The 27,439-nt window shown below is 38.7% G+C and overlaps 1 protein-coding gene across 3 annotated transcripts in view; it reads left to right on the top strand.

The window, feature by feature from the left end:
* LOC115918356 (solute carrier organic anion transporter family member 4A1-like) overlaps positions 1-27,439 on the top strand; it is a 38,384-nt gene that overhangs the window by 9,557 nt on the left and 1,388 nt on the right. Inside the window, exons 1-6 of one of the 3 annotated variants that reach the window (XM_030974973.1) lie at positions 2,590-2,612; positions 7,418-7,894; positions 8,389-8,914; positions 9,486-9,582; positions 10,105-10,226; positions 27,139-27,393. In XM_030974973.1, coding sequence (XP_030830833.1) covers positions 7,508-7,894; positions 8,389-8,914; positions 9,486-9,582; positions 10,105-10,226; positions 27,139-27,299 — 1,293 coding nt within the window. In that variant the 5' untranslated portion in view covers positions 2,590-2,612; positions 7,418-7,507 and the 3' untranslated portion in view covers positions 27,300-27,393. The other 2 variants (XM_030974972.1, XM_030974971.1) reach the window with 2 other exon arrangements.

Below are 27,439 nucleotides of genomic sequence, written 5' to 3'. Positions count from 1 at the left end.
AATGGCATAAAGCTCCATCCGTCTAAGTTTTATTTATATCTCATTTTCATCTCGTTGTGAAACAGATATGTTTGCAATAAAGAAAGAATAAATATGGTTCACATAATAACGCTAGATTATATAGCGGTCATAATGCTTATATGAATTGTGTAATCCAATACCACCTTCTCGTTCATTACAGTAACGAGAAGTAATGAGAGAGGGAAATTGAGATTATCATAAGAATGCGAATTTCTTTAAAAGGAAAATCCCCTTCTATAGCCCTATATATTAATTTTCCTTCGGGATAAAAGTAATACGCCCGGCCAATTTTTTTGAATCCGTCTAATCTTCTTCTTAATCATTCCTATATACAGTATTATTAAATACTTTCTCACCAGGTTTTATTCATCTTCGATTTGATTTGTTTTCGTTTGATTTGATCTGACTTTATTAATCACGATCGCAAAAAGATGTTATGATCATGTGGTAGGCCTATACGAAACTTAGAATGCTTTTAAAAAAAATATAATTTTGATATTTTCCCCGATTATAATAGCTGCTATTAGGTCCATTTTCCATAAACATTTTCTGAATTCAGTTTCCTTTCTACCTGAACTTAATATTTTCAGAGGCTTAAGAGAAGGTGAAAGGCAAACTTGAAAAGTCAGGGTTTTATTATTGTAGTTTTGTTGTCACTGGTTGTCTGGATATCTTTAGATTCTTCTTATTTCATTTCAAGTCAAACATATTGATATATTTTTTTAAAGAGGCGCGGGTCGAGAATAGAAGAAGGCAGGGAACGAGAAATTTTGATTTTTTTTGTTTTTGTTTTGCCTGACGATGCCGTTACCAGGTTGACGGACTCGCACGATATTTTGTTTGCCACCCCTCCCCCCCCCCCCCCCACTCCCCAGTAAAACAAAATCATTGATCCGCCTCTTTAGTATAGGCCTATATTGCGGCAAAATGAAATCACATTTTTTTTCCAGGTGGGGGAGGGGAGATGCTCTTTCTTCTATAAAATATTACCTCATTAATCATTATATAAGCATCTTAACGTTCCAAGAGGCAATTAAAGGGGGCGGCACAGGCGGCACAGGCGGCCACCTTACAGAGTCAACCTAATATATTGACGTTTCAGTATAGTCATTTTGAAGCTGTCCTCAATTTTACCTCGCAAAACATCTTCAAAGTGTTGGGAGCTCAAAAAATGTGTGGGCGAAATTTCCCCTAAATTGTATAAAAGTGTGAAAGAGGGTGTAAGTTTAGCACAAACTTCTGCAAGGATTTTCAAAACAAATGTGTTTGAAGACGAATATTGATGAAAGAATACATAATTGAGGTTTTCTGCGTACAACAGTAACCCAAATATGACTTTCTTTTATCAATATCCGTCTTCAAACACATTTTGATGTGAAAATCCTTGCAGAATTTTGTGTTAAATGACATTCACTTTCTCACACATCATTGTCACTGTACACAAAATTATTTAAGTAAATTTGGGGGCAAATTTGGGGCTCCCAACATTTTATATAGAGGGGGCTTTATAAGTTAGGAAGTCACCAAATAAATATTTTGGAAGAGAGGTGAAAAGTGGATGCATGTATTTCACAAACATTTGGTCAGGAGGGGGGGGGGGGGGGGGGGGGGGGGTGGGGGGGGGGGGGTTTGGTGGCTCACAATGCACACATGAAATATAGCCTATATCACCACTGGAAATAAGCTGTCGAGCTCATTTCGTGGTGGGTTATCCAGTTCAAGCTGACTTAATATTTTGATCTGCTATTCTTGTATATTGTTGTATATTCTTTGCGAACAAAAATTAATCAATCAATCAATCAATCAATCAACACATGTCCCCACTCCCCTAGCTCAGCCATGGGTCCATGCATGGTAACCAATTGAATATAGTCCCTTGTTCAGATTTGCCCCCCCCCCCCATGCACCTCAATAGTCCGAATCTGAACAAGATCTATTCGAACGTATCACTCCTGCCTGTTCTTTTTTTTGGGGGGGGGGGGGGGGAGGGGGTGAGTTTTATCTTCATTATTTTTGTCATCGACGGGAAAGAGGTGAATAGGGACTTTTAGATTTGCACAACGACAATGTGGATTGCTTACGGTCGACGTCCTTTTAATGCACTGCCTTGAATGGACGTCACACGTATCAGTCCACGCATACGTGAGGTGATATTTGAACGCGCACGTGCGCGTAAACACAAGTACGTACGTTTAGTTTTAGTTTATAGGCGTTTTCTATTCACAACTTGCTAGGCCGTCGTCTCTTTCCAAAATTATTAATTTATTGAATTTTCTCTCTAAAAAAGTTATAGAGTCTAAAAAGAAAAAAAGAGGAAGGAAAGAGGATGGAAGGAGAAAGAATCCTAAAAATAGTCATTTATGACATGAAATTGTACATATATGTATATAGATCTAGGTCTATATAAATAATTCATAAAATAGTGTATGGCAAAAAAGTCAACTGTGACTGATTGCCAAACAAAAACAAATCAAGAAGAAGAAGAAGCAAATCTAAAAGTTCTAGAATACATAACACAAAAGTTGAAAGGCTCCTCATTGGTCAGTGGGCATGGGAGGGATCACGGGTGCACGGCCAGCTAGCCGTACGCGGTAAGTGTACGCAGAGCTAGCTAGAGAGAGTGCAGTAGGCGTCGGTCATATTTCACCATTTGCAGTTTCAACATTTGCTGTCAAGAAGAAGACATTAAAAACCTCAAGCTAGCTCGTGCTCGTGTCATTAGTTTCAGTCATGGATTCCCTGTTTGGTGGTAATATGCAGGTGAGAAGCGGTATAGAAAATAAGAAATAACACACGAGTCTAGGACTTAGAAATAGAAGTTAAGAGCCAGGGTAGGGTTTAATCAGTCATCATACGTACCGGTCTCGCGTACGCCGGGAGTTCGTGGTGCTAAAGGGTCAACGGTTGTCCAGGGTACTGCGAGTCCGGTCCTTGGGGCTTGGCTAGTGTGCTTGCGTGCTAGTCAGAGCTTTGTCCGCCGCTTGATCTTGATGATTATGATACAGGGGTTGCATGAATAGAAACATATTTGCAATAATAATATATTAAGGTGTGTACATGCAAAAATGGTGGGGGGGGGGGGGGATGGGTCGTGAAATTCAGTTTTCAGATCTAAGATCTAGACTACCCCTTATTTCCTTAATTGTTGGGAGCTTTTCGTGTATTCGGGCCTTTCCTCCCTTTTTTGCCTGATCAGACCCACTTTCTATATTTGATGTTTCTTTTTGTTTGTGTTTTTGTTATTGTTTTTTGTATTGTCCCATTTTTTCGTTAATTAGATCCCCACTTTTGCAAAATCCTGGAGCTGCCCCAATAGAAGGATCTTTTTCCCTCCCTCCAACGTTTAGTTAAGATGTCTGAACTATCAAAGAAAATTAAAGAGCAGTAATGGATTTTTTTTTTTAAGAGGAAAGTCTGCTTAAGGGGTAAAACATTGAGATAAAGGATTGAGAGAGAGGGAGAGAAAGGGAGAGAGAGAGAGAGAGAGAGAGAGAGAAAGAAAGAAAGTGGGGAAGAAGAGAGAGAGAATTTTGTTTACAAATTGCATTTCTAGTAAAGGGTTCAAGGCGAACGTTAATGGGAAAAATTTTGTTAAGATTGTCAAGCCAAATGATATTGATTGAGTGCTTTTAGGCAGCTTAGTGAAATGTGGTGGTTCGAAAAGACTCGTCTGGAATGCAAAATTGGGAATCAAGAGTTTATCACACAGAAGTAGAACTGCATTATTGGGATATGGAGCTGTTACTGGTACATAATGTTAGCTAAATTTCCATTCAATTATGTAAAAATAGCAATTTTAATTAACAAACATCACTTCTTTTATGATCTTTGTGTTTTTGGGCACATCTTTTTGTGGCCACACATTTCGTTGAGCTACTTTATGGTCCATTAAAATCTTTAAAATTACTATAGATTTCCCAATCACCATGATTTCTCTCCTATTTTTGTAGGTGCCAGGTAAAAATGTCAAGAGGTAAAAATAGAGGTAAAAATGTCAGCGGTTAAAATGTCTGAGGTAAAAAAAAAAAACCCAGAGATCTAAATGCCAGAGGGGAAAACATAGATTTGGCAATAGAATAAAAAAAGTGTGGGCTTATACTCTATTATTATTATCAAAAGGAATCAAACAATTTTTTTTTTTTTTTTTTTTTTTTGGGGGGGGGGGGGATTTTAGTCCCTCTTTACCTTCTTTTTTAATAGAATCAAGCCTGGTTCATACCTGAAGAAAATTAAGCATTATAACCTTAAAAGATCACTGCACTTACCTTTCACCAAACCATATGGGAAGGGGAGGGGGAGGGGTAGGGGGTTTGGGTGTCAAACAGGTCCTTGGGACCAATTTGCAACAATAATTGAAAAAGAAAATCTCAGATTTGGAAGTGGGTTGTACCATGAATACGAAGTTTGAATGGGAATAACTGTAGACACGAATGACTTTATCATGTACTTTTACATCTCCAGGGTAGGGACAAAAGTGAAGGCCAAGGTACATGTAAGTCAACAGAGGAAATCCAGGGTTGGAATTAATTATGGGTAGATACTAAAAGTAGTTGCAGATGTGTAATGATTGTTCAAATGAAGTGAGCAGGGCTCAAATTAATTTTTTGTCCACGGGGGCTCTTCCCCCCAAAAAAGAGCCCCTGTGAGCCTTCTCACAGGCTCTTTTAGTACTGACGGGGGCTCTTTTTTATACAAATATCCATTGAATTGGTACCTATGATACTCCTCAATTATTTGCTATTTCATCATTATCATTCCAATCAGCATTTTCCCTCTTACAAATTTACAAGCTACATAGCTGTTACTGGCCTGTGAATATAATATATACGCATACAACACTGATCTTTATGATGTCTTTAACGTGACATATCTTCTTCTCCCCTTGCAAACAAGAAAGAAAACAAGGTCATTAAAAGGGATTAAGCAACAAATAATGATTGTGATTCAAATTGATGCGAATATTTGTTTGAATAAGCACTGCTATTCACCCGAATCTTCTTTGTAAAAACAACTTTTACAAATCTCAGTCATGCTTACTGAGTTGAGACGTTCCATTCAATGTAAAATACTCATTAAAGAATACACTTCTCCTAATCTGAAAGTGATCTTACAACACAGTGGCAGATTTGCATGGCTGAGATTTGTAAAAGTCATTTTTACAAAGAAGATTCTGGTGAAAAGCATTGCTTATAAAAAATCCTTGCATCAATTTGAATCACAATGATTATTTGTCGCATGATCCTTTTATTAAATAACCTTGTTTTCTTTTTTGTTTGCAGGGGGAAAAGAAGCTATGTCACGTTGAGAAATCATAAAGATCAGTTGTATTATGCGTATATACATTATGATACCAGAACAAATGTTGATTATCAGAATGTCATTTTGGAATACCTCTATACAAATACCACATTGTCTTTAGCCCGTATCAGTATTAGTATCATGCAATATAAAGCTATTATTCTTTATTTAATTCAGTATAATGCTATTCCTCAAAAATAGTTTTGCCATTTTGTTAGGGTTGAGACGCTAAGAAATGGTTTCAAATGTACATTACACGAACCCTGAACCATTGCAAAATGATGGTGGTTCTCTCTCTCTCTCTCTCTTTACTTTAATCATGCATTATCAACTACATATAAAGCAGCAACCAAAAACTTAGGGTTATCTGATATAGGTGAAAGTAAGAGTTAAAAAGAAAGTCATGCTAAAACGGCGCTTCACTCCCCCCCATGTCCTCCTCTCCAGCACCCCCCCCCCCCCGCTTTAATATCACATTTTCACTTGGCAGCCCAAGGGGGCCGGGGTGGGAGGAGGGGGTTAAACCCCTAACCCCCCCCCCCCCCCCCCCCCCCCCCCGTAGATCTGCCCATGTTACCATATCATTCCACGACATCTTGGTCGTCCTCTTCTTCTCAATAGGGACTTTTAGATTTGCGTGGACGTGGACGTGTTACGTCCTTTTAAGGCACTGGCAGTCACATGTCACGTCCTTTTAAGCACTGCACTGCCTTAAAAGGAGGCCGCACGTTTCAGTCCACGTTCCCAACGTGCAAATCTAAAGGTCCCTAATATTGATTTACTGGTCGAGGTTCATTATTTGCTAGTCATTTGAAATCACCAGATTTCAGCGGGTTAACGCTTTCACAACAAAAAACTTCTCCATGACCATGTTTCTGCCCTTGCGCGATCGCCTCCAGCTCCAGCAGACATAGCGCGGCAGCGTGCACACGTACCGCTACTAAGGGCGCAGTAGGCCTATAACCACTGCTGACGGCGGCACTGCACTGTGAGCTGAATCGGTAATAATAGGCCTACTCATAAAACAAGAAATCTTGCACGCTAATCTAAGTTCCATTTCATTTGAAAATTGAAACTCAATATTGTGTTAAAGTTATAACAGAAAAGAAAATCATTATATTATAATACCACGGGGCGATTTTTAATTTTGCAATCGCCCCCGTGAGCAACCTGACGGGGGCGATTATGTAGCTCACGGGGGCGAATCGCCCACTGCCCCCGTGTATTTTGAGCGCTGGAAGTGAGGCATCACATGTTGATATGCTCCCAATCATTACTAACTAGATAGCTGTATGGGTTTATGTTTGCCGGGTTCTTCTGCAGTACAATGAAGTCTTTATAGACTGTCAGATTTCTTTAGAGGTTGGGGTTCGTTTACCTGATTGCTGAGAATTACAAGGTGCATTCAGGTTCTAGGGTGTTCCATCAACTCATCAACTCATTTAATTCATTTTTTATATCGGCTCGAACTCGCCAGCAAAATTAACTGCTCCAATGATCATTTCTAAGATTATCTTTCCGAAACAAAATCAAGAGTCATTTTTTCTTAATCCCAACAAACCCCAATGAAATTATTAACATTATCCGATCTCTTAACAACTCAAAATCTCATGGTTGCGATATAATAAGTATGACTCTCCAAAAGAAATAATCTACCCACTTGCTATGCCTTTAACTCACATATTTAATCACTCGTTATCACAAGGTGTATTCCTTGATTTATTTTAAACGGGTAAGTCAATCCAATTTTTACAAAAGACGATCCCCATGAAATTAGCAATTATAGCCCCATTTCTTTACTTCCAAGTATATCAAAAGTCTTCGAAAAAATTGTTTATACTAGGCCAGATGCTCACGCAGGGAGGGGGGGGGTGGTGAGGGTTTGGGGGTTAACCCCCCCCCCCCCCCTCAATTTTGTTAATGTACCGGTATGTGTTTTGGAGAGGGGGGAATCATTTTTTTTCCCTGTCACTGTCACTTGCTCACTACTCCCTTTGTTTTTTTGTTTTTGGTGGCTAGTGAAAATCTCAATGGCAGCAAATATGAAAAATAGTTTAAGACTGTAATTGTCTTGGGACACTTTCTTCTTTGGTTACAGGTGGTTGATGCAGATATTGAGCCTGTGATATCAACAGGCCACGACAGACTCACCGATGAGGATAACGACCGGAACCCTGTCAAAGGCAACATGATCGGTCCGTCATCAGGCGACCAGCCCCTCCACAATGAGGGAATGGACAGACAGTATGGTACAACAACACCAACGAGCCCAAGAACGAGATTAGCTAATGAACAGGGAAGCAGAAGTAAATCGCCGGGGGCCGTCGCAAGGTACGAATCCAGAAATAACAGTAGGGAAGAAGATGGGGACGATGATGCTGTACTGGTACTCGATGGAAGAGAACACTTAGGAGGACAAGTTGAAACTCCGGTCAGGGAGAATGGAAGTCGGGACAGGGTAGACGAAGATGCTATTGCCACGGTTACCAGTGATGCAATTTCCGAGATTGTGCATTCAGATGTTGAAGATCTTTCACGATGTGGCTGGTTTGGGTACTCCCCTCCTTTCGTTCAGGTGAGATTATTATTTATGTTTCTCTCAGTAAAAATTTAGGCATGGCATAAAGGGAGGGGGCATGGGAAGGGTGAGGAATGAATGCTGTTGTGGCATGCTTTAGGTATACAAGTATGTGACTGCAGTTTTTAATGTAATTTCTTTTTCTAAGCTCAGCTTTAAACAGTTTGGACTCAATTTATATAATACAACCCTAGAAGGTAGAGTTGGAAATTGAAACTGACGTTTGTGTTAATTTTATTACTGAACACCTAAAATAATATGCACGTTGTCCCCTTTTCTCCCTCTCCACAAATATCTTCAACAAGCTTTTCCATTTTTCTTCTGTTGACAAATTTAACTTTCTATTTAAATGCTGGGAAGCTTCAAGGGAGAGAATTCCTAAGGAAGAGTTGTTGCTTAACTCCTTGTATTTAAGATCAGCTGTGTGATATAAGAATAAAGAAAGAAAAAAAAAAACTCCTCTTCTTTGACACATTTTTTTTCTGTGACAGATTTTCAACAACCCCAGGGGCTTTCTCTTCTTCGTATGTACACTGTCCTTGATCCAGGGAATGACTGCCATGGGTCTAGTCTACATCAGTATCACCACCCTTGAACATCGCTTCAGCCTGGACAGCTTCAAGAGTAGCTTCATCTCCAGCGCCTACGACGTCTCCGCACTCTCTGTCTCCCTCCTAGTCACCTACCTCGGTGAGCAGGGCAACAAGCCCAGATGGATCGGCGTCGGTTCTGCCATCTTCAGCCTCGGATCGGTGATATTTGCGCTCCCGCATTTCCTGACGGGGCTCTACGATGCGGGCGAATCGCCGAATCTCTTGTGTCAAAGGCCTCCCGACAACATGACTAGGTTGGACAGTTGCGACGGTAGCGGTGGTGCCGAATCAGATTTGGCTGTTTTTTACTGGGTATTTATCTTAGCACAGGTACTGCACGGAATCGGAGTGTCACCCCTCTATACGTTGGGCATAACATATATGGATGAGAACTTGCATGCTAAGGATTTTGGATTCTACCTTGGTGAGAATTCTGTTTGAAATAAATATTTTTTTCCTGCTATTTGTTCATCAATGACTTCTGTTTTCAGGTGATATTACTTACTGCATTAGAAATATATGTGTCTAGATTTTGCAAGACATACCCATATCTTTTGTTTTGCATTGCATGGTGTAGAAAACCTGAAATCCTGGAAAGCTAAAATGAAAATTAATTAATTCTAACAAAAAATATCTTCACCACCACCTTCCTTGCAGTCTGCTCTAATGTGGAAGCTGTACCATAATTCTTTCCTAAATATCTTTGTTTTCGTTCAAAACAAACATGGGTATGTTTATTGTTGAGGTTAGTTTCCCCCCTAATTTGGGAATGAAACATGTGAGTTAGAACCCCACAATTGACTCCTGAAAGACTACATGTACATATATAATAAATGTTTTTAAACCTTATCTTTTTGGTACAGAAAATATAACCCTTTGGAAATACATGTGTAACCCCCTTCAGTGATCCCAAAAGATATTTAAGTCATGTATGTGTATAATGTTGAACACCAGAGCATTTTGCATAATGTAGTTTGTTTTGTTTATCTTACCAGGTATCTTCAATGCTATGAGTGCAGCTGCACCAGGCCTGGGTTACGCACTGGGAGGAGTCTACCTCCGGGTCTATACAGACTTTCATGTAACGGACAGGTAGGGAAACAATTATAAATCTTATAATCGTTCTTATTTTCTATGTTTTAAAATAATATATTTATACCAGTTATGATGTAAAAATAAATGAATTAAATACATTCTGTAGCCCCCCCCCCAAAAAAAAAAAAAGTGTGCTTATTTTCTGTAATTTGACACCACATTTTAACTTATTCAAACTAAAACAATTTAAAGGAATGCACTCTGAGATTTAATTGGTTCTAATCTTAAAAAGGGGCAAAAACAGAAAAATTATAGAAAAAGATCACTGCTTGATCAAGATCCGATAAACATAAGAGTTTATGAATGTATACCAGTGCTATTTTTCAATTTACCCAAGCACTTTTGAAGCTTTTGAGCGCTAGATCGCTCACCGCTCACATGAATCTATTTCGCTGGTTAGGGTAGGGTAAGGGTATTGATGTAACATTCCAACCATTGGTCAACAAAAAAATTGATGATTGTTGTCTACTTTCCCTTATTTCCAAATGTTATTCTCTTATTTTTTGTCTTCTTCAATAGTGCTTTAGTATCTCCTAGTGACCCGAATTGGGTTGGGGCTTGGTGGTTAGGGTTCCTCCCCAATGGCAGTCTTCTGTTCGTCATCTCTCTTCTTATGCTCGGCTATCCTAAAGCATTGCCTGGTGAGTACACTGGTACATGTAAGGATACTGTGTATTAAGGCAGTAATTTTTGCGGGCGTCTTATTTTTTGTGAATTTCGGGAATCATTCATTGATTGCAAATGTAACAACACAAGCATATTTCCATCAATTAATGTTGCATGTCAAAATCACTTAATAGTCCGGCAGCCAAATCCAGATTATTGGCCTAACCTTGTTTTAGGGTCTATAGTTTTTTTTCAATGGATTTTTATTGCCTAGACCTTCTATTTTAAGAATCCGATTGCTGACACTCTGTCAGCCTTGAGCAATTTAAGATATATGACGTCATACAAAATGGCCGCCAAAGTACATGATTTTCCTTTAAAAATGAATAATAAATATATAATAAGGATTTTTTCTACAATTTTTGGCAGCCAAATGTCTGTATCTCTCTAGGACGATCACTAAAAAAATGTTTCGTGATGTTGCATGGCCATAGATGACCAGCTTATTTGCATATTTTGAAATAACGCCCTCTATAAACATATTAATTTGAATAAAATATGTGTGCCAGCCAAATGCCAATTTCTTAAATCTATGTCACGTTGAAATCATATTAAATGCTTTTTGGGGGCAACAATTGCAGTTGTGCTGCATTAATCTTTCATCGTTTTGGTACAAATTTAGATAGGGTAGGTGTGGGAATGGAAGACTCTTAAGCACATTTGCATAATTTACATAAATATGAACAATGTTACACATACAGACATTTTTGTATTCTCTTTAGTATTTTTTCTCTTTATTTGGTAACGAAATTGTGGTCATGATGTAACTTATTAATAAGATAACAATGATTAATGACGTCATCACCAAAGGTCTCTCATTACCTACATATGTAGGTAATAAGGGACAGTTACAAATCAAGACATTTTAAATACAATTTGAATGAAAATGGGATTGTTATAGTTAGTTCAAACACTTTTTGAAAGAGATACATGGAGCCAATGCACTTACTGTAATTTTGAAACGATTTTAAAACAATGTGGCCCGACATATTTCTATAGTTTTTGTTTACAGTAATAAAGGGTGCTCTCAATTATGTTTAACTACTTTCAGAACAATGATCTGGCAATATGACTTTTACATTGATCAAACTCACAGCATAGAAACAACTTCTTAAAATTAAATGCATTCAAATTAGAATGGTGACACGTACAAGCAAATATGTTTCATGATAGTGCCTTTCAACATGAAATGGACAACTGGGGAGAAGTAGGCCCCCATCTTGGACCCGGTGTCCCCCATTACCTACACACATTTCTGATCAGACACCATTCATAATGTGAATTGCAACACCCATTCACAACACACAATGGCCATAAGCTTTCTGTGATGGTTGGTACATTTCATAAACTTCCTTTTAAAACTAATTTTTAAGAGCCACCCCTAAATATCTGCATACACCACAACATTCAGTGAAAATTGTGTTTTTATATCAGAGCAAAATTTTAAAGGTAATACAAAGTTTCGGGAAATTTTGAAAATTGGGTGGATGGTGATTCTTTACAATTTTGATATATTTGGATGACCCTGTGGATGTATTATAAGCACTAGAAATTTAAGCCCCTAAAACACTTTTGTTTTCGAGAAAAATGGAATATAAAAATTTACCGGTGCTCCCGGTAAATTTTGATAAATTTCAAATAGCGCCTACGGCCGTACAGTGTTAGCTGTGACCATGAAATATTCAGAATATGTAGTTGTGATATATAATTTCCAAACGGGAATAGCTAATCGATCGATTTTAGTCAAGAAACATTGTTTTATGGCATAATTAATATCTTGACCTTGAGAGGAAGCTATACAACATAAAGAGTTTATTATTTACAATTTCATAACTTTAGACTCGATTTCAACCGCGACAACTATCACTGAATATTGTAGGATCGCATATGCTTCCAATATGTTCATTTGAACCAAATTCATGACCCCATACCAAAACTTTGTATTACCTTTAAGATCAAAATTGCTTATCTTGGTCAATTTTGCCAATTTTCTCGGAGAGAGAACGCATTGTAGTCTTTGAAATGAATTGGATATATGCAGTAGTGTTGCTGAAGGCCACATAATTATGTCGCTATATCAATATTGGAGCCAACACGGACAGACATTGATGGGTTCAAGCTTGGTGGTCTCCAATTCCCTACACCTACCCTACATATGTCAAGAAGAAAAAATGGATATGAAAGAATTCATTTTACATCAAATCGGTGAGAAGTGGTTTTACGGCACACATTATTATTCAATTGATAGGCTTTATTTAGGCCAGCATTGCTCCAACGTCAGTGAATGTGGATAAAGCAGTTGACATCTATACTAGACAGATGCATGATTTTCAAAAGAAATTACCTGGTGGATTCTATGACACAATTTCCAAGAAAGTTCAAACCGTGGCAGCCATGAAGAAGTCAATGTTGGGTTACGAAAGTATATGAAAAGTTGATCTACTCCAGAGTAATAGGACTGCAGACAAGTTCAAGAGAGGTCAATGTCAAGGACATTTTGTCACAAGAGCTTTCACCAGTCACAACAGCACTTTTTGATGATTCTGGAAACGAGCACTCCCATGTCAAAGACGGTCTTATAGAATTTGACAATAGTTGAGATGTCAGCCAGGCACGAGACACTGGAACAACCTTGTACAGTCATTGATGGTTGTGCTCTGCTGTGGATGAAAATCTGATGATGTTTGCTTGGTGTTTGACAGATCCGAGAGTATCTAGAGGTCATAACGGGTCGAGAGTCTTCCAACTGACTCCCGCGTCACTGCTGCCCTCCAAGAAACTATCTCTTACTGTTCGTCGTCGTCGTCGTTGTCATATAGATCATGGCTCACCCTTGTGACCCGTTTGATGAGACCTTTTGATCGGCATCTGTCTCATGCAATCCGGTAGAGTGTCTTTAGTATTTAGAGGGTGGCTAGTGATTTCTCTAAGGTCATCAGTCCATCTGAGCTTGAGTGTTCCTTTGTTACGTGTTCCTTCAAAGGTACCTTGAATGATAATTTGTCAAGGTTGTCTCCTGATCTTCTGCTAACGTGACCAAACTATTGTAGCTTGTACCGTCAATCCTGGTAGCAAGTGGCGGTTGATCTCCGATGATGGACATTAATTGTGTCCATTGGTGTTGTAATCTCTTCATGATATCCCAAGTAGCTTCCTCCAACACCACATTTCAAAGGCAGATATTGCCGAGCTTCCACCCTCCTTGACAATCGTTGACCCAAGAACATTATATAAACTTGTCCACTTGATCAACTTCTTCTCCATCAACCACCATGCTCTGTTGCATGTAGTTAATTTCCATCAATCATGATTTTGGTCTTTTTCACATTGAGGTAGGGTCCAAATTATTCACTTGCATCCTTCACTCCTTTTTAAGGAGTTCTAGTAGTTCTTCTGATGTTCTTGTTATAAGTGTTGTCAGTGGCATACTGAGCAAAAACACTTAGAGGGGCAGAAAAACAATCTGCATCACCACCACTCATACATGTTACATGCAGGCCCCGCCGAACTTTTTTAAAAGCGGGTTGGGGGGGGGGGGGGGGTGAAGTATTTACGATCAGGAAGAGAGGAGCGCCAATTGGCGTGGTGTTCAAGGGGCACAGCCCCCGGAAGCTCAAGGGTTTCAGGCATTTATTAACTGTAAGATGGACATATTTTGATACCTCATTTCACCTCGGGCCACTTTCTTTCTTTCTTTCTAGTTCTCTTTAACATATACAAAAAGTGAGGAGGGCTCGAGTCCCCTGAGCCCCGCTGTTCTGCGGACCCTGACATGTAGGCTTTTAAATAAGCATATTTTTTGCTTGACTGTGAATTTAAGATTTGTCATTTTCCAACATACGCTTAACAAATAATAATTTACTAAAATATGAGAAAAAACCCAGGAAAATCATGTCTTTTCAGCAACATTTGTAAATCACTGGTTTCGAATATATAGAAAAAACAGTTTGAGTTTTGTTTAGGGGGTTCAACTGTCCCCAACCCCCGTCCCAACCCTTCCCCATCAATACGCCAGAGAGTGTTGTATTGTCGGCGTATCTTAGGTTGGTGATCGTTCGTCCACCAACAGAAACTTGACCATAAAATGCCTTTCTCATGATGAATTCAGCATAGATGTTGAAAAGTTATGGTGATAGGATGCAGCCTTGACGGACAACTTGACCAATAGTGAACCTTTCGGTGTAGCCATTCTCTGTTCTTACTGTTGCTTCTTGGTATTGGTAGAGCGACTGGATGAGTTGAATTATATGTGCTGGAAAGCCCATCTAGCTCATAATCTTCGAAGACGTTTATGTTGTACGCAGTCAAAAGCTTTGGAAAGATCAATAAAGCTAGGGAGAGAAGTTGTTGAAACGTGTCTCTAGTGTTGCTAACTTCACTATCTTTTCATGACAACAAACTACAGTTGATCGACATCATAATTATATGCCCGAGTCTGCAGGATGATTGGGTGCTCAGAAATAGGCAAAAGCACAAGCAGCTAGGCCTTTACCGTCAAGATGAGGTTCCTGTTAATTGAAGTGATTCCAGGCAGTGATGTCATGCCAAGGAAAGGTCTGTCCACAACATAGTTATGATGAAGCAGGCAACATCAAAGTACAGCAAGCGATTTGATTTGATGCTAATGAGAAGATGTATGTTAGGGTCCTAGTGGATGACACAGACGTCTACGTACTACTTTTGCATCATTATCTACATGACGGACTTACAAAACGCCAATGACCATAGAGACGCCCCTTCACAAATCGAACTGTTATTGATGTTCCTGCCAATGTAGACAAGTTAGGAGATATCATTCCATCGATGTTGGCAAGACATGCGTTGACGGGATGCGAAACTCTTGGGGCATACTTTGGCATTGGATAGGGTACAATGCTGAAAGTGATGAAGCAGAAGATTCGACTCCCTTAGGACTCAGTTGGCAATGTTGAGCAGCATGGTCATATGTCATCACTCAACCTACTCAATGCTTTGCTTCATGTTATGGACAGTCAACAACCAACTGAATGTCAGAGGCTCGTATCAACGTGTGGCTATCAAGGGTCCGAAGACTAGGAGCTCCAAATACCCCCAAACCTTGCCTCACTACCTCAAACTACTGAAGCGTTTGTAGAAAATGTTAAGAGAGCTCATTTGCAAACATGCGTGTGGAAGCACGCATTACAGTCACGACCTCACTTTGCAGAATTAAGTGTTAAATGGCACCCTCTTCCGCATGGAATATTTTAGGGTTCCCAACACTTTAGAGGGCTTTTAAACAAATTTCAAGATTTTGAAGCAAACTTATAAACGGATATAGTCCTGTATCGTATTGGTAGTTCGTAATTTTTAGGTTAATTTAAAAGAATCTAGTACCTTAGAATACAAATCTAGTTTCTTAACGCTGTCACTGAAAATGGGCATTTATCACCATATGCCACCTCATATCTATGGGACAGAGAGCATAAAATTCAACCGTGTTTTCTTCGAGTATCAAATTACAAAATAAAAATAAATGTGCAGTACAATTTTTACTCACTGTATCCAGTGCATCTGACTCATGACATATGATAATCTCATGTTAGAAATTGGTATTTGGCCATCATTTTGAACTATTCAAGTTAATGTGTCTATAGAGGGCGCCATTCCGAATTATGCAAATTTGCATATCATTTGTGATCATACAGCATCGCAATTTTTATTTAGTTATGATTCTAGAAAAAAATCAAGATATTTGACTGCCATTTATGTAGTAAAATGCTGTTAAAACTTTTTATATCATTAATTTTGGTTAAAAGGGGGATTTTGGCGGCCATTTTGTATGACGTCACATATCTCAAATTGCTCAATGCTGACAGAGTGTCAGCAATCGAATTCTTCAAATTGATGGTCTAAGGAACTATAATCCGAAGAAAAAAAAACTATAGACCCTAAAACAAGGTATATCGAGATGGCTGCCGGACTATAAGCCCTGTAGCATGCCGCACAAGTGTGGCACCTGTAGGATGAGTCGTCAAGGGGTCATGTACACTGTAGCACATAACAAATTGCGTAGTGCAGACGAGACCGCCGAGAACTTTCCCTTGTTCGATTTCCTAGCAGTTTTTATAACACTACAGTCTATTGGGGGACATGAGTATTGTAAAACCGGTCACTCAAAGATTTTTTATTTTTTGAGGCACTTCATGATCATTTTAATGCTCAATTTTGTCAGGCATAGACACTGATAACACGGGCCATGCATCTCAGATTTAGAGATTTAGTTAAATGATGCCTTTAAAGGCTTGCTAAATTAAAATTGCATACAGTGTATGCAATTTGAATAAAAGAGTTAAAGAAAAACTCACCCCAAGAAATAATTAATTATTCTGAGAGAATTATTGTTTTATTGCCTACTTATCTACAACGATCCCCACCAAAGAGTATATGCACAAGGCATAATGTAAAGTTTCTCAGCACGTCATGGGCGTCTCAGACGTCTCCATTTTGTTGATTAAATACAGCGGAACCTCATAATAAAGAGCTCCAAAAAGAGCTCTTTTATAACAAGGTGATTTTGCTGGTCCCAGCTCTGTCAATTCTTGTTATGTTTACCCTGATATAACAAAGTAATTTCCATGGTCCAAAGGACCTCTATAAAACATGTTCCATTGTAGCTCTTATTCAAGAACGGTAAAACATACTACATTGGAAATTGATGGAAAAATTTATGTGATTTTGGCTTTTTCTGCCAATATAAAATATGGCATTCCTAGCATTCTGGATCAAAAGATAAAAAATCATCTCTAAGAGGACACTGTACTGCTATGGGATAAGGGAATTTCATTTTGAAAGAAATGTAATTCTGAATTATTCATTATGCAGTAGATTAGTTATTTCAATTAACAGAATGCAAAGCTATGGTCACAATCCCCTAAAAGTAGCCTGCTCGGCGGTCGGGCGCCAAGTTTTTAGCCAATTTCGCCCGGCCACCGCTTATTTTTAGGGCATCACTCGGTCGCCGCTGAAGTTTCAGCGCGGAGTTAAAATTTGTACGGCGACTGCTCACTTTTCACTCGCCGCCCAAAATACGCTTGGTGCCTGGGCGGCGACTTAATCGAGTGTTCACCATGGAGCGATTTAGGTCAAAAATTGACCATCCATGGCTCCGAGCGTATTTTGGCCTACGCAACACCCGCAGATGCCCCGCCGATCAGCCGCCGGGCAATTTTTTAATAATCATCCGGTGGCCGGTGGGAGATCGCCTGGGAATTGGTGGGTCATCAGTCGTTCACTACAGGGACGCCGCACGGAGAAGCTTCCCGACTTCGCCCAGTTTAGACCTAAAATCGACCATTGACCAACAGGAAATCGACAGGTCACCGCCCAGGCATCGCTGGGGCTCTACAGCATGCTCAACTTCTCCAAAAATCGTTGGGCGATGTCTAAATTCCAGCGGCGACCGAGCAGGCTACAAATCGGTCAGTTGTCGCTCTAAGTTGTGACCATAGCTTAACCAAAGTTGTGTCCATTTGCTGATCATCACAATTCACCAACAAGTGTTGACACAAATGAATTTGCCAAAAATTACTGATCTTTGTGGCAGAAAAATTCAATATAAATTTATTAACGAAATGTAATTCCTTGAAATTGAATATAAAAAGGCACTGACAGTGAAATGTACAAAGGATATAGATACCGGTATGCAAAATACATATTTTTGTAGTACTCAGTACTGTTACTGCTCCCCAAAGGGGTTTGTATGAAAACTGTAAATAAAGTATCAAGTGCAAAAAGAAAACATTGATCAGTCACTTGGCTATATACATGTATGAGGCATCAACAAGAAGAATGATCTATTAACAGGAATCTTTCCAACATAACACTTCATGAAAAGCAATAGTTATAATTGAGGGTATAGACTGGATCTTTCAATCTCTTATCATATCGACATGTATGCTTGGAAAATAATGATATTATCCTAAATAAATGCTAAAACCAAGGGGCGGCGATCCGGGGGGAGGACGGACACGTTTCCCTTCAATTTGAAAAGTGCAAACCAAAAAAGTATAGCATATACTGACTAAAGACTGCAACACACTTTTGGGCTCTGGAGGGCCCAAGAGTGCAGCGTTTAGACTAATAAACATGCAAAAATCTTTTTGCTTGGTCACTATACACTCCTTCGCATAATATCCTTCATAATGTAAAAGTAAATATAGAAAATCTTGCATGTCGTCCCCCCCCCCCCCCCCCCCCCCCCAGTTGGTCATGAAAAGCAATCGCCGCCCCTGCTAAACTGTACTGTATTCCTGTATCTTATATTACTCTCAAGCATCTCTAATCAAATGGCATTTAGTTCTACATTTTACTCTGAATACATTCATCGATCCACATCAGTTACAGTTTTATAGCCATAGGAAGACATATCATACAATCATAACAATAAATCCATCAGTATATTATAAGATGAGATTACCATATTCCAATCTTCTGCAGAATATTACTGTAATTAAAGATATTAGCTTAATGTAAAACAAGTATAGCAAAAATGTTATAGGAATGTATACTTTCTCACCTGTAAATAAGGTAAGAAGAGAAAACAACAATCAGTCACTTGGCTATTTATAGGTCTCAACATGACCACATACCGGTATGCTGCACTGGGGAGTTTTGGGTGAATTAGTCTATTACAAACTAGGGGTGTGGAGTGTCTTCTTACTGGAGGGGTTAAAAGTACATGTATTCAAGTGACCAGTTGGATTATACAGGATGTATCTACGTGTACATGCATATATATATATATATACACAGCAATTTGTAAGGGTGGCCTATTTTAGAGGTGCCCTATATTAGAGGGGCCTCACAGTAAAAAAAATACAAATATTGACTGCTTTGAGAGGTGGGTTATAATCCAAAGGGGATCTCAAAACTTTGCATGCTGTCTCAAGATCATCAATGAGCAATAGTTTTAATTATATACCTCATTTTAAGATTCTTTACTAATCCTGTCTTCTGATTGGTTGAAAATGCAGTCATGTTCTTAACCATGCCCGCTAATTGAAATTCATAGTCATTTTTCCCGGCTCTACCGGTTTATATCCATTTTTCATAGCACTTTTTCCATGGCTGTGAAACGTGACGTCATTTTGCTGCGATCCCCATTTTGGTTTACGTGTTACCGTATAAGTTTCTTTTGTGCGATGACCGATGCGCAATACCGTTAACGGTGTTTGAGTGCAATTCGATTTTGGTCGCTGCATTCAGGCGACGAATCTACCAATCCACGCAGCGCAGACGACCGATCGCCATTTTGTGTACTAGTCTCGATCGCAAAATACTGGGGTTTTTATACTTTATATTTATAAAGTTACTGTTCATGTTCTACTGTTCTACTGGAGCACAGCTTGTTGGTGATATCATCCTGTACAAAAGTTACTGTTCGTGTAAACGTGTTTGGTATTCCCTGTTCTACTGGAGCACAGCTTGTTGGATTTCATACTGTACACAAGTTATTGTTGGTGTTAATATTCATGACTTCAAAGAGATGGAAACCTAAATGGGCGAGTCAACATTTTCTTTTTTTCGGTATATAAAATATATATTGACTGCTTTTAATATTCGAGGCATAGTTGTTTCTATAGGGTCTCGGGAAACTCACAACCTGCTATGACCCCGCGGCGCAAGCGCCTTGGGGTCATAGCAGGTTGTGAGTTTCCCTTGACCCTATAGAAACCACTATGCCTCTCAAAGCAGTCAATATATCCTTACTGTAACCTTACAGATAAGCAGTCAATATTTGTTTGACATACCGTCGCTGTTTTCACGAAGTGACGGTAGTGAAAAAAAATTGCATTCACTTTGCGTTACGATTTTCCTCACTACCGTCACTTCGTGAAAACAAGGACGATACAATGTACCACATGTCATTTCTCAAGAAGAGATATTTCAACAAAATATGCCTGTTTAAAGAGACGGTCGAGTTCTGGGAAGAGGTGAAAAATAATTTGTGAGCGTTATTATGCAAGTGTGGAAGAACATCAGATAAAAAATGTTACCAGAAAAGCATGGCTCTTCAAATGCCCTACAGGCCCTGAATATTCTAAATATGGCATGTACACTGTAACAGCATAACAATCGTGACAGATTTTTATGCCACATGTTCGCGTAGTCCCATATACATATTTCTGTGTACAGTGCTTGTAACTTTATAAAAACTGGCCAAATTCCTTATCTATGATTTTGATGATTCCAGATCCTTGCAGTACACACAAATATTTACAATGTGTTAGATGATCAACCTTTTCATTGATCCCACACCATTTCTTTCACAATGCAATCGCACATGCGAGAACTCAACTTTATTTGTAAGTGTATATTTGTCAGGGAATTTCCCAGTTGCAGGTGTCTCACTGCATATGTATCCATTAAAACTCACAGCGTGTACCCATTGCATCTTTTCATTCTATGCCCAAGTAGAACTTTGCCCGGTCACTATACTTTTCGCTTTTTTGCCCAACGGCTAGTAGCTTTCAGTTTTGACCAATAAGAGGCCTGGAATATTTTTATGTTAAGTTTTAAAAAAATATGCATTTAGTTAGGACAGGAATGGTTAGGGGATGTGATGTACTATGATTAAGTTTCAAGTTTTAAGTTTATTTTTCCACATCTCACTAAAAAAACAGTAAGAACGTAGTATAAGTACATATTACAGCATTGCTTGCATATTACGCGGTAAAGGAAAAATACATTCAGTAATTTTAAAAATAGTACAGTGTAAATAAAAACAATTCAACAAATGTACACACACAAAAAACATATCAAAACAATATATTGTACAACATGAGTCCTCAATTCCCAATTATTACATTTTTTATTTAAAATATTATACATGTATATACATATGTTACAAGTACATTAAAAATACATACAAATGTACAAACATAAAGAAAAATTACTTGTTTCTTTGTTTATTACACATTTAGTACAAAAATATGCATTAGCACTGTACTGATTATGTTGGAACGGGTACATTTCAGTGTATACACTATAGGCAATGCACATTTTCATGTACACCTGTTCAGAATGCAGTAGTTATGCACCCTTAATTTTTTTTTTTTGTGTGGATGAATGTGTCCTAAAAATGTTCTGATTGGAACATGGAATGATCATGCTCAGTTATTTTTTAAATATTTTATAAAGCAAGGTACATGTATCAACCTGAACTATAATACAATATTTTTAGAGTACATACATTTTAGTTTATTTATGCGCTGTACAAGCAAACTGAGAAACATTTATATATTGAATAGTAATTTTATATAAAACAAAAAGCTTTGGTAATTTTTTTCTAAATTGATTAGAATATTTTGTACATGTATATGTTTGTAATAATGATGATGATGATGATGATGATGATGATGATAATGATAATGACATCATTAAATTTTGATTATAATGTAATAATAATGATAATAATAATAATAATGATAATACTACTACAACTAATAACAATTATAAGAATAATAATGATAATAATGCTGATGATGTATGCAGTCGATTTCATCATTCAGAAATTCATGTGGGTTCCTGCTTGTAACAGGGACATATAAGATGGGTTCTTGCTTCGATGTGATTATGCTGTTAAAGTGTGAGTGTCCCAGTATCATCTTCGGGAAAAGTACAAAATATATCTATCTCTGTCAAGAAAAATGCTGAAACTTGTCAATGCCGTATAATCGTACGGCAGTGTTCTTACCTAGGCATACAGCAAACAGGAGCAGTTATTGTAAGATTTTGATTTCCTGGTGAAGTTGACAGGCCAATGATGAATTGTTCACGAATGAAGTTGATGAACTATGGCGCAAGTGGTGTTATATCTTTTCGCTGGCCGAATTTTTAATCTTGCACATCAGCTGTTATTTGAAGATTTTGATCTACGTCTTGCTGAGCTCCTTGCTGGCTGCCTGAAGTAGTTACTTGATTTAGACTAGCATGATCTGGGTCATCTTGTGGTATTGCAGTAAATTTTGAACGTGCTGAAATGATTTTTTGATAAACGTACTTGCATGCCATGATCATTAGAGGAGTTTTCAGCAATAGGAAAACTATTGATACAGCCAGTACTGCAATATCTGCGGTGATTCTAAGTCCACATTTCCAATCACACCAACTGCTCTGCTTTAACTCTGCAATCATGTCATTTGTGTGATTTATAGCCTCATGAAATTCCAGCAGAGAGACACATTCTGAATCAAGGGGTGTTGCAGTTGTTCTGGTAGATGCCGGCCGTGTCGCAGGCTCTGTTGTAGGATCTGCTAGTACAGGATTTATTGAACTGGGCGTTGCATTCTGTTGACCGCTTGTTGGAAACCAAATTTTGCTCTCCGTAGAGAAGGACAAACCGTCTATTATGAAGACCAATCTAAAATGATATTCATCGTTGGAGTCTGGGTTCCTCACAGTGACTTTGTACCTGAGAAGAAGCCCGTGCTTTTGGTCCACCTCAGCAGTTATTGCGATTCTCCATCTCTCGCGAAATCCTGTAGCTTGATCATCATCCACAATGACTTCACCATTGGCTATGGTGAGATCTACATTCTTTAACTGCATGTTTTGAGAATTGTTCAAAACATTCATTAACTGGGGTAGTCCCATGCAAATGTCCATCTCCCTGGTTGCATCACTGCCATTGAAAAAAGTCTCACTTCTTACCATGCATGGTACATTGGAAGACAAATCTTCATGGTCTACCTCCTGGCATTGATGTAGCCTATTTTCTTCTTCAGGGCATGTTACCACAGGGAGGTGAGTAACCCCCAAAGCACTCATCAGCAATAGCAAACGTAAGGCCATCATGAACTCTCTGTGTACATCCCCCAATACAGATGTAGATAATGTGATTCACACACATGGGACGCACGTACATAGGAGTCTATAGGACACTGAACAAAATTAAAGCTGTCAGGTTTGCCGTTGGATTTTCCAAAAATAAGCATTAAGTACATGTAGCACCATTAAAGACCATCACAAACTTGTCCTTTAGAATATTGTCGAATATACATGTACATGTACCGTAAGTATGAAACCGTCCATTGCTCGTAAACATCTTCAAATTACTGGTTGAAATGAACTGATGTCATGACCTCACGCGACGTGTTTTGCTGTCTCATGTCCATCGATCCCCTCCTCGTTCGTAGAGTTTCATCTAAAGTCACTGAGATTATTGCCCTAATTTTTTTCTATACAAACAATTGCAGCTAAATAAATATTACATAAAGTAAACAAAATTCTTTTATTTTTTCACGTCTGTTTAGGATATGGAATGATGAAAATGACAAAAAATATTCATAGTTCTGTGATTGTATTTAGTCTTCTGTTGACATATGGGTTTGAATTCCCATTTGGACTTTTGCCCTCTTTTACAATATGTATTCACATTGAAAAGAATGAATGTTCCATAGTGCGTGCTTTTGAGACAATGTTTGTGAGCTGCTCTATCAAAACTAGGAGGAAAGAGCTGCTCAATTGAGATAGATGTCTGGGGCCTGGCACTGTGGGATATAGTCTCACTATCAGCTACTTAGTTTGCATGCATGCAGGGCCCTCAAGTAGCAGGATGTGTTACGCACAGGTACATATAAATTAGGTGCATGGGTACTTATTAAACCATATCAGACTTTTACTATCAAACGACAGAATACATAGATGTACTGAACCTTGCATTTCCTAGAGAATATATATATAATATTCTTTTTAGGTGGTCTGTCAATGACAGATCACCTATTGTTTTCGTCAGAATTTTCTTTCTTTATTTATTTATTTTTATTTATTTCTTCACACTTTTTTGTGCACAGGATAACTCAAGATCGGTTCAATCAATTTCCTTCAATTTTGGCACAGTTATAGGTCATTGCCATGAGACGTGACAGTAACATTTTCAAGGTCATCAAATCTTCATGACGTCATCCAGGCGCCATTTTGTGTTTTGTTTGGTACTTTTTACTCATGATCATATCTTCATAACGGAAAAACATTTCTCATTCATATTTATCATGATTAAGGTCAATATCCGTCCGGTCAATTTCAGGTCAAAAAACATGCGCGCATGCGTACGTCCGCGCGTCAGCTCGCGCGCAAAATTTAAAAATGCTCAAAATCATATCAAATTAATTTTGCATACGTTTTAGGCCATTTTAAGCATTTTGCAAAAAAACGCGCACACGGGCATGCGCGCGCGTTTTTGCGCGTACTGGTATTTTCCAACATAGAATCGCCAATCTTTCTCTGTCATCATATTTGGCACATTTTTTCAAGCATTTTGATACCTTGTTCACCTTTTTCTGACCATTAATAACGGAATGAGCGTCCGTTTAAGATAATTTCCGTGCGTGCGAGCTCTTGTAATACATAGCATACATGGGCAAAAACATGCCTATACAAAATCCATTGTAGCGCTTTAGGATGCAAGGTGAACCCAATTTTTTTTCTCCATATTTTGATAGAGTATGAATTGGAAATATGATTTCATGTCTCATTTGACCCTCAAGTAACTCATGACGTCATCCTAATGGCCTCCCAACTCAAAATTTCAATTTGCATATTATGACGTCAGCAGATTTTTGGAAAATTAATTGTATCTCTGTAAATATTAATCAATTTTCTTTCAAATTTTGATATGTTCTACCTGAGAATATTCTCTACAAATGCACTTTCCACAAAAATTCATTTTGACAATGGTATCATGACGTATTTTTGCGATTAAAGGAGGCATGTCAATTTTTCACATTTTGCGTGTATTCTCTATGGGACATGACTTTTTCTCAAAACTGGATTCTACATTCTCTACTTTCGCGAGCAATATCTCCGTCGTTTTATCTTTGTTTACGCTGAGCTTTGAGTATGTTGTAGCTGAGACAATAAGCTATCGTAAGTGTGCCCCTTATTTTTCGATCAGATGCCGCGATCATGCTCATATTTCACTTACAAAGTGGGATTTGAGAATTTCATTTTCCGTTTACGTGTAAACGCTATGGGAAACGTTTTGGTATATCGGTAACGCACTTGACTTCCGACCTTGAGGTCCCTGGTTCGAGTCCGGGCGTCTCCAACACATTTTTTTTCTTCATTTTTTTTACTTTTTTTACTTTTCAATGATCATAAAATTGAAAACAGACCACCTAATTCGTCACCATGACGAATTAAATTTCTAGTTTTCTTCTTCTTCTTCTGTAGACCAGATTCTGGTCATTTTAAATATATTTTAGCTTCAAGTGTATATGCGGGGGCTCACCCCACTAATTCACCTACCCCCCCCCCCCCCAAAAAAAAAATGACCAGAAAACTTCACATCGGTCCAAATGAATGACATGTGATCCCCATGGCCTCACACACCCAAAAAACCTGCCCCACATGAGAGAGAAATAATAATATTAAAAAACAAACATCAGATACAAGAAGTCAGGAGACAGATGGTTGCATCATACAACAGTTTTGGAATTAACTGCATGTATTGTAGCCTAGCTATGCTCTGCTATGTGTTCTTTCATTCATGCTTTGTGCCCAATGGTAATTATAATAATCAGTAATGATTGTAATTCATTTTGCACAATTTCTATAAACTCAACTCAACTGCACATCATCATGTAACAAGAACACAGGAGAAATGACACTTTATAAAATAAAAATTAGTTGTCAGTAGTCTAAAAGGGTTTTAAACAGGCTTTGATGTTTGATGTAAACATGGGTCGTATTAAAGTCACATAGAAGTCAGCTCTCATGGGGAATTCGACACCGTTCAGGTGTTTACCCAATAACAGGTGTGGTCAATCACCAGGGTTAGCCTTGAGTTTTATGACCATTAGACCTTATGTAATGCTTTGCTTTTCCTTCGCCCGAGAAATCTCCGAGCATGCTCCGAGAGACTAGGGGGTAATTCTTGACTGGCCACCGGGTTTGCTGTGTGCAGATTTGTACTCCCATTAATGGTAATCCCACCAAGTCTGGTGTCAGCGAATTACGACCTTCTGCACATGGAAACTGTCTACCCACTCCCTTTAAGCATGGCTAGGAAAAATGTTGATGAAAATAACTGATTCTTAGGATTTGAAACATGCTTACCTTAATGAATTGAATGGTGGTCATTATTTTACCTGACTGCCAAGAAAGCATAAATGCTTGTAAAGTAAGCAACCAGACGGCCGACAGCTTTAGGTCCTCTCCGAGGGAGCTGGTGATGAGGATTAATGCCTTACCAAAGGGCACTAGCGCATCGCCTTGGTTTCGAACCCGGGTCACCGGATTACTGCTCTTCCGACTGAGTTATCACGCCTCCTTAGGGAGGGAGATTGTTTCAGACTTTGGGTGCAGTACTAACAAAAACAGATTCTCCTAGTAGAGGTGTCCAGTTGGTTGATTGGTTGGTTTGTTTTAATACCTGACTGCTGAGAAATATGTGTTTGCTTGTAAGTAATCAACCAGGGGACCAACGGCTTAAAGTCCTCTCCGAGGGAATTGATAATGAGGATGAATGCCTTACTAAAGGGCACTAGAGCACCAAATTGGTTTCAAACGGGGGACGTCCAGTTTATGAGACCACTGCTCTACCACTGTGCAATGGTTTGAGCTCGACCGCAGATGAGGTGGTGGGTTGGAGCCCCAGTGCAGCACGAGTGTCCTTTGCCTTGACAAAACATTTATCTGCATTTGCCAATCTCCACCCAGGAGTTAAATGAGTACTGGTAGGAAGGAAGGCCTTGAATGCTGTGAGCCCCAGAATAGGTAGCCTATGGAGAGGCGGGATATTACGGGAGTGCCTTGAACACCTAACGAGCGGAGATAAGTGCTTAAAAAATATCAATTAAAAAAAACTGTTAAATGTGATTGCTGTCTTATAATTAAGAATTTTGTGCACTCATATATTTCTTACAGGATCAAAAGAAATTGCCAGCAAGAGAAAGAGCGAAGTACAGCGGGGCCAGGAGTTTGAGTCTGGTCGAGGCTGGAAGAAGCGTCTGCAGGCCTTTCCGAGGGCCGTTCTCAACCTCATCACCAATATTCCTTTCATATGTGTGTGCTTCTTCGTCACATGATAATGTTTCTATTCTTCTGGACTGTCTGTGTTTGGGCCTAAGTACATGGAATCTCAGATGAATATCTCCTCTAGTGATGCAGCATTCTATTTGGGTAAGTATACAATTTAGTTTTCATATTGACTTTTTTCCCCAATAGA

This window comes from Strongylocentrotus purpuratus, unplaced genomic scaffold (genome assembly GCF_000002235.5).
Source record: "Strongylocentrotus purpuratus isolate Spur 01 unplaced genomic scaffold, Spur_5.0 spur5_scaffold_7, whole genome shotgun sequence".
Classification (NCBI taxonomy): Eukaryota; Metazoa; Echinodermata; class Echinoidea; order Camarodonta; family Strongylocentrotidae; genus Strongylocentrotus; species Strongylocentrotus purpuratus.
The sequence above is the reverse complement of the archived record's forward strand: the minus strand, read 5'-3'. Positions and strand labels throughout refer to the sequence as shown.